The following is an 8,820-nucleotide window of genomic DNA, read 5'->3' on the forward strand; positions in this document are numbered from 1 at the left end:
GTTTGGAAAATGACCTTCTTATATACGTAAGAAAAAACTTAAAGGTTCAATAATATACTGAGGACTGATCCAATACTATTCTAAATCAAATCAAATGGCGTATTTGAACACTATGGAGTTACCACGTGGTATGGAAGTACATGTATACCTCTGTATACCTAAAATTTAGGAAGTTTAAAATTTACGGCAACCCATTTTAACCAAGTTCCTGTGACTCGATAACTACAAGTATTGCAAGTATTGCAAGTGCCTGTCATTTATCACCCCACCCCTACTCCAAGCACACAATCCAGCTACTGATCATCTTGAATCTTTCCAATTAGTCAATGCACGTGAATTATAACCAAACCATTTAATTTGTTTATAATAAATCAACCTGCTTGCTTAACAAGAAGCCAATGAGCTATATCGCTTAGCTGAGAAACTTTGATCATGTTATTCTTTACTAGATTTCCCCTTTGTAATACCCATACCGACCCCATAATACCCGAAGGAATCATGATTTGAGAAATGTAGAATCTGCACCTCCCCATGATGCTTCCACATAAGTCTCATCTTTTCAGGACCAATGGTTTTGTGGCCCCGCCCCCTCCCTCCGGGATCACGATATTAACAATTGAGAATCTACACTAAACCCAGGATGCATCTACATAAGTTTCATCTTTTCTATCCCTTGGGTTCTTGAAAATTATTCTAAAATATTTTTCTATATTTTCCGATGTTAACTTTGGATTCCCTATGTTGGCCCCAACCCTACTCCCTTGAGGTCATGAATATATAAACAGAAATGAAGCATCATTCTATACATCGAAGTTTGGTGACACGGATTGATTGAAAGGAGTTATTCATCATCAAAATGATGTAGTTGACAACTAAGAAATTTTGCCAAAAAACTAAATTCACAATTTTTCAAATTTCCGGCGGAAAAAAATATGTGAGACCCATCAGGACATAAACAGTAAGGAAGTTATAAAGTATGTATTCCGATTAAAATTTAGATTTCTTTCAACATTATACATGTATAAAAAAAAATTAAATCATTTTTATTTTATTTTCTCAAGGTGAGAGTTATTTAACTTATCTAATATTAATGCTGACTTTGCATGATCTTAAGGAACATCATACTGCTTTATGCATCAACAGCTAAGGCAGCTTTTTTTAAGTTTCGGCGAAAATAAAGTTTTTAGCTCTTATAAATTAACTAACCCATTTCAAACATATCAACAATCGAGAAAGTGCACTGGAAAGTTGGTTCTTGTAATTATAATAAACAAATACATTGGGATTTTTTTATTTATAGTCCTTCCACTGTTTGACCAGTATACAAGCTTTTTACCCTCTATAACTAAAATCATAAAAGAAAATGTTATATTCTTATCGGTATCATAAAGAAAAAATGTAAGTTAATAGAACATTATAAAACACTAATGTATTTTCATCACCAGTATATCATACCATAGTTTCTACAACCGAAACAGATTATATTGCACCTTTTTTTATGTAAGTCAATTCTGGAAAGTTCATGCGTTTTATTACTTCCAAATATATTGCGTTTAATTTAAAGCATAAACTTATTTAACAAATAAAGGGTATATAATTATATTTACACAGCAGGAATATTAATGTTTTTCTGATGATGACCAAGTCCTTGGAGTTGCATCTATTTATGCAAGTGTAAACACATAAATCTTGTCTCATAATTTGGGATTTATAGGTAATGTATTGCTTCCAAGGAATTATATATTTAGGTAAAAACATATTTACTATATGAGTTGCAGTGTTTTGGATGAAACATATCTTGGAATACCGTTACTGATCATGGATTGATTTATTGTATATTGTTTAACGTCCCTCTCGAGAATTTTTCACTCATATGGAGACGTCACCGTATGCCGGTGAAGGGCTTCAAATTTTGACCGTTACTCGGCACTCAGGGCCATTGAGCAGTGAGGGATCTTTATCGTGCCAACGACTGATCATGGAGGAGAAGGAAGTAAATGAGATATAATAGTTGTACCTGTAAAAAACATTATGATTAAAAACATTGTGTTAAGCTTTTTATGTTATTTCAGATCATCGAATTCTATCTCAGCATCACACTTTTCAATTTTTCCATCTTCAGGTATTGTGCGATTTAAAGATAGGTATGATTCACATCCTTTTTGGTCGCCTTTATCTTTAATCTTTGCTGATTTTGGTGTGAGATAGTTATCTGTTTGCGAATGAGCATTAGTTTTTGTCAGCTCATATTCTTCAAACTTGAAATGATCTCCATATCCTTGTAAATATTCCTTTGTATTTTCTTCCATAAATGCATGGTTTTCCTTCTCCATATTAAGTTTCAGTGATAATCTGCCATTATCTTCTTGGAAAGACAACTTCGTAGACACTGTACCCATATACGAATGACGACAGGCTGGGAAGTTGTATAGATTTTTGCTCGAAGTGTTTGAATTTTGTTCCAGACAAGTATCAGATTGTCGAGCATTTATCAAATTCCTCTCGTGGGTTATCGAAGAAGAGAGGAATTTTCTGAGACCTTGCCTGTAATAGCAGATTAGAAGGTATGTTAAACATGTTGATGAGGCTGTGATTGCGCATAGGCCAATCATCATCCTGTAAATAAATTCTATTCTCTCCTTAGATATTGTCTCAAAATTATTGAAATGTTTTTCTTTGTGATTGAAATTTCCAGTCTTTGATGTCATACTATCAGTTGCGTATTCTATATCAATTATAGCTTCTTGTAATTCTGTTGAATAAATTCCTCTCCTTCTTTGACTTCTTGTTACTTTTACAGAGGTATACTCTGTTGTATCTGAATAAAAACAAACAATTTGGATTATACAATTCCTCTTGCAAAACAGCAGCAGTTGATAAAAAAAAATGTTAGCATTTAAAGATTCTGTTTTACGATTAATTTCATTACATTTTTGCCTTTTCGAAGTCACACTGACACGCAATTAAGTACTCATATGACCGTCTTATTACATAGTTCCCTCATAATAGCTTATTGACCTTTGGTTTGATTCTAATTCGACATTTCAAATTTTAGAGAATGTCATTAACAATCGCATTAAGTGTTCATTTCCTCTTAATTATAATACACAATTTTGAATCGAATTGATCTTTCAATAGATATAAAACGAGATATTAACATTGCTAAAAAAGAAGACAACAAACTTATATATATATATATATATATATATATATATATATATATATATATATATATATATATATATATATATATATATATATATATATATATATATATATATATATATATATATATATATATATATATATATATATATATATATATATATATATATATATATATATATATATATATATGAAGAAAATATATAAGCAATACAAATATATCTACAGGACACAAAGCAAGGATTCCTGGAAATCCATAGGTCATTAGATAAAGGAGTAAGCATCCCCTGTTGACCGGTCGCACAAGCTGCAATCCTAAACAGAGGACCACAAATTAGCACAAAAGTCAAACACAATACGAGTCAATGATCTCAAAGTCTAGGATGCTTACTATATTATGGTTATATTTGCAAACAATGTCATTATAACAGCCATTGAATTTAGGAAACTTACAACGAGGCTGTTGAAATCTCTGCATATTCAACTTATTTGTGAGCAGCATACCCTGCTTTATATTGATCCTATTCAGAAAGTTGGTTGACAAAGATATTCTGTATGCTAAAATGTTTTAGATATACTTGTTGTAAACCAAAATAAATTTCTGGAAAATTCAATACCGTATAGTTTTGATTCTGGTTGATTGGACACAATATTTTTGTTAAAATTGCGGGTTTTTTTCTATGATCGCAGATACATGTAATGTATAAGGCTCAGGGTTAAACGGTCATAAACTTCCAACCAAAGTTTTCCTATTAAGATAATTATTTCCTTCATAAAAAGAGCCCAAGCTTAAAAAAATGATTTTAATGCTAGAAATGCAGGTTTTGATGCTTTAGTATCGCAATAATTTTTGAATATATTGAGAAGAAAATGCTGCTATATTATTCAAACATTGAAAGATAGTGCGACGGTGGCCATTCGAACAAAACACAATCCAAATGTAAATAATGTGTTTATGGTGAAAATGATGCCAGAGACAAATTATCAGTAATTAATCAATCAATTGGGAATTTTTATAATATAAGTATTTGGTTTAAATTATTCGATTTTTGAACGGTTGAACTATTCGAAAGAAACTTTTTTAAAAAATCGAAAACGAGAAATATGAAATAAAATAACTCTGTTATCCCGATGAGATAAATAAATTATCTTTTTTTTGTCTTAAAATTTACTCATTTAAGATCTATATCTTCGGACATCACTAAGCAGTGGTGTGTTATAAAGCAAAACAAACCTGTGTCCACGAATGCATGATAAAATACAAAATTAATGTTTTGACGTAATCACACAACTCACGAAACTTGCGAAATGGCAAACGCAAAGCTTATTTACATACTATTTACACCTAATTTTATTTGCTTTTTAGAGTGTTTTGCTTTTTACCTAAATTTTCATTCATTGAAATGATACTATGCACTTTCGGTTGGGTGGTCATTATAAAGAAAATTCTAGCATTTAAGAACTTAGTGGATGAATCCTGTACATATAAAATTTGTTCATTTTCAAATGGCAAAAAATAGTTCTGTTTATCAAGAATGAAAATTTATTATCTAAAAATACAAATAAATGCCAACTGGTTTTTAACACATTGCATCCAGTGATAAAATGACACATCTTTCCTTGGCAATTGCATTTCTGTAGACATCTTCTTCCATAATATGGACTAGCACATTTATAGAAACAATTTTCTCCCATATAACCAGCTTTACATTCTAAAATTGCAAAACATATACATTATACACTATTTTGCACTATTTTGATACATGTAACAATAACATTGCAGGTTCTCATAAAATTCTAAAGGGGGTTTTACCCGAAATTAAATTTATGAAAATATCGTTATTGACGAAAAAAAAACTTTTATTTTTCTATTTCAATATACATGAATTGTGTTAGCTTTTGGCATTCTACCATAATACTGACCTATGCAGTTTCCCAATTTTACATTCCACTGAAATCCTGAGCAACATTTTGTACCATTTGGTCTAGGGAAAATTATTTTTCTTTTAATGAACTTCTTTCAATTCATCTTTTATCAAAACTATCACGTACAAGAAAGAAAACACACACAATGTAAATTTATTTACATTATAAACTCACCCATCACAACGAAGGCATTTGTTTCGCTGAACATAATGAAATATCAGACCCAAAAACAAATATCCTGCGAATGGCATTGCTTTTATTGCTTAATGTTTTTACAATTAACATTTTTCATTTTGGAAATACACTATAATATATATTCATTTTGATCTTTAATACTTCCTGAACTTATTACAGCATGTATAATATTGCTAGCATTTGTTTCCGCAATCAACTCAAAGAGGGAAATCATAGATATTGTCAAACGATTGTCTATAAGTAAGGGAAATTGACGATTGAAAAGTTAAAATCATTACGTTTATCAAAGAGCTTGAATGTTAGAATACTATGAACGTCTTTTTTCAAATTAAAATATCCAAATATGAAACAAATGCTGTCAACTTCTGTGGTGTCTTTAATTTCAATTTCACCGGGATATATCGTATCGACTTAAGAATGGAAATAACCATTTATAATTGACAATAAGTCGTCGATAAATATTTATGCCACAGCAAGTATTTTCTTCTTCTAACGTATAAGATTAATGACAAATTCAGCTTCATATGAATGCAAAATATGTCTGCTATTAATGAGGTGCAATTGGTATCCATGGGAATTCAATAGATTGTCGGAAGATCTGGTTTTCAAAATCCACACAGATATTGTCATGCAGAAACTTACAGGCCGAGATTTTTAACCGTAGGGTTTTCCCAGGAAAGGGGAAGGACTAATTTTACATGCCTGGCACCCCGAGGCATTGACAGTCGTGCAGACCGTGGGAAGCGCTAATCCCTATACACAAACAGTATACACAGGACGTCCATGGGTATTACCTGTACAGCCTGCTGGCCTACTTTTCATCATAAAATAAGTAGATCTCGACATTGTGAATAAAAAATATCATTAGTAATAATAAATTATCATTGTAAAATTCCATAATTTCAGACATATCTAATATCAAAACAAGCAGAAATCTCACCGGTCGACTTTTGTTAAAAGAGTGAAAACGAGTGAAAACAAGATTTCAGTCATCTATGCACTTTTTATTAGAAAAAAAATTACACAATCTTGATTTTATTGAAACACTATGGGAACATTTTCATTTTTTTTTAATGTTTGTAATACAGATAATTATAATCAATCTTAAATTGTTTGCATCGAAATGGCTTAGTCATTGCGATTGTGATTTAGTGGTGAACATCAGAAAACCGAAAATTGATTTGATGGTGGCCACGCGTGTCAAACAAAAGATATACACAGGGACTAGCAGCTAAATGTCAATCATTTTCAAGTACCCAATAATGGACCGTAATTTATTTGAATGACGGGGGAATATACAGACCAGGTAAATCTGAAGGCGTTACTTATTATCTCGGGCTTTAAGCATGTTCATGATGTCAACTTCAAAGTACTTGAGTGTACAATTAGAATTTTTTAAACACAATAATTTTGCAAAGTAGATTTATGAGTTCCATTTTTATTGAAAACTCTGTCCAAAATTGCCTTTTTTCTAGTTTTTATCTCCACCATTTGTGTAAGTTTATTTCATTAAATATAAAAGCTTAATTGTAATGCTTTCTCGTCTGCTGGGTTCAAAATTTATATTTTTTTTTTTATTTTTCATTCTAATATACCCATATCATCCCCAATCAGGAGCTGTTTCGGAGTATATTTGCAAAATTTGTTAATTTCTAAGTATAGATTCTATGCATGCAGGAACTCATGGTACCTGGTTCTTTGCTTATAATTATTAGTTTTGTGTAAACTAGGCTCATTACAATTCACGCCATATGCATCTCTGAGAATCAACTTTCTTATATGCAAGGAAATGGCTTCCTGTTACCGTTGCTTCATGATCCCAGAATATGACACACACGAGGTTCCATATCTCATTTTTATTTTCTTGGTCTAAAATAATTACAATCCCATGCATTTTAAGAATAACAATTTTTTAATTCTTTGCAATCTTATTATTTTGAGGGTTTCATTTGTTATACTTTTTAATATTTGTTTTTTCAGAAGCAAAGCTGAAGGGAAATTTGGGTTTTTCCCCCATATTATTCTACTTTCGTTTTCTCTTTAAGAATACGCAGAGGACTGTGTCTAAAAGGTGAATGCTTTGTTTGACTTTATATTTTCTATTTCTATTTTTCCATTTTTACATTTACATTTCGGCTGAATAAATTTGTAGTTAAAGCAAACATTTGGATAACAATGAACTCCTGTGCAATAAATATTATGAAAAGAACAAAGAAACCTCGATCTGGGAGCTTTAAAAATCTTATTGATCGCCATTGTACAGATGTTGTAAAAACTGTTTAGGTTATTTTCAGGTTAAAAGGAGGTTGTCAGAATATATGAAAAATTAATATTTGTATAAATAAACCAGTGTAAAGTTATGATTGAAATACTCAAGAATAAGCTTTATGATTCTATTTCCCAAGTATCTAAATATTAAATAAAGGTTGTTATCGCAATCAAGTTCAATCGCCGACTAAAAATATATGTAAGTCCTTGTCAGTATAAGTCTAAATTTTGACTTTGTTGTTATTTTTTAACTTTCCTAAGAAGGTGATTAATATGTGTGATTTTTAAAGATTAAGAAATAAAGTAGAAAATATTAATTGTTTTAATAAGACGACACTTTTTAAAACTAAACTTGATAAGAATTTTTTTTAAAATAAGATTATAAATTAAAAACAAAATGTGTTTGTGAAACACTATGCGCCCGGTGCAACAAAGTTCTAAAAAACAATTCTTAGCAAATAGGTCACAGTCAAAGTCACACGAGCATTGTCCTTGGTGTCATTTGAAAGCACCTAATTTGGGGAGTACGAATACCAAATATAAAGTCTCTATCTCCTATGGTTCAAAAGTTATGGCGAAAATCCGAAAAAAAACTATTTTTAGCGTAAAGGTCACAGTCAAGATCACATTGACTTTGGTATCAGTTGAAAGTGCTTAATTAGTGGAGTATGTATACCAAATATGAAGTCTCTATCTCTCACGGTTCAAAAGTTCTGGCGAAAGTTAAAAAATGCTATTTTTAGCATAAAGGTCACAGCCAAGGTCATAAGGTCAATGACCTTGGTGTCAGTTGAAAGTGCTTAATTAGTGGAGAATGTATATGAAGTCTCTATCTCTCACGGTTCAAAAGTTATGGTGAAGGTAAAAGTTGACAACAGACAGACAAACAGACAAACAGACAGACAGAACAAAAACAATATGCGCCCCGAATAAATTCGGACACATAACAATCAGCTTGTTTAAAGTATTATGAACTGAACGTTTTTTTTTTTTTTTCAGTACGTTATCAAACCCAATTGCAATAGAAATTGCAAAGTAGATTTATGAATTCCATTTTTATTGAAAACTCTGTCCAAAATTGCCTCTTTTCTAGTTTTTATCTCCACCATTTGTGTAAGTTTATTTCATTTAATATAAAAGCTTAATTGTAATGCTTTCTCGTCTGCTGGGTTCAAAATTTATATATTTTTTTTTATTTTTCATTCTAATATACCCATATCATCCCCAATCAGGAGCTGTTTCGGAGTATATTTGCAAAATTTGTTA

The 8,820-nt window shown here is 30.9% G+C and overlaps 1 protein-coding gene across 1 annotated transcript; it reads right to left on the bottom strand.

Moving 5' to 3' along the window:
• Nucleotides 1–1,977: 1,977 nt before the first annotated feature.
• Nucleotides 1,978–5,350, bottom strand: LOC134254965 (protein draper-like). Its single transcript, XM_062737500.1, has 4 exons — nt 5,266–5,350; nt 5,089–5,150; nt 4,740–4,877; nt 1,978–2,818 (listed from the first exon to the last, which is right to left on the bottom strand). Exons 1-4 carry the CDS (start codon nt 5,340–5,342, stop codon nt 2,064–2,066), a joined length of 1,032 nt encoding a protein of 343 aa, XP_062593484.1. The 5' UTR covers nt 5,343–5,350; the 3' UTR covers nt 1,978–2,063.
• Between the last annotated feature and the right edge of the window lie 3,470 nt (nt 5,351–8,820).

Source organism: Saccostrea cucullata, unplaced genomic scaffold (assembly GCF_032062105.1).
Source record: "Saccostrea cucullata isolate Sc308-1 unplaced genomic scaffold, CSIRO_AGI_Scuc_v1 ctg1599, whole genome shotgun sequence".
In the NCBI taxonomy this organism is placed as follows: domain Eukaryota; kingdom Metazoa; phylum Mollusca; class Bivalvia; order Ostreida; family Ostreidae; genus Saccostrea; species Saccostrea cuccullata.

Coding starts and splice junctions, on each gene's coding strand:
- LOC134254965 (XM_062737500.1), bottom strand. CDS start 5,342: ATGCCATTCGCAGGATATTTGTTTTTGGGTCTGATATTTCATTATGTT. Junction 5,151..5,265: donor AAATGCCTTCGTTGTGATGG/GTGAGTTTATAA, acceptor AATTTTCCCTAG/ACCAAATGGTACAAAATGTT. Junction 4,878..5,088: donor AAAATTGGGAAACTGCATAG/GTCAGTATTATG, acceptor TTGCAATTTTAG/AATGTAAAGCTGGTTATATG.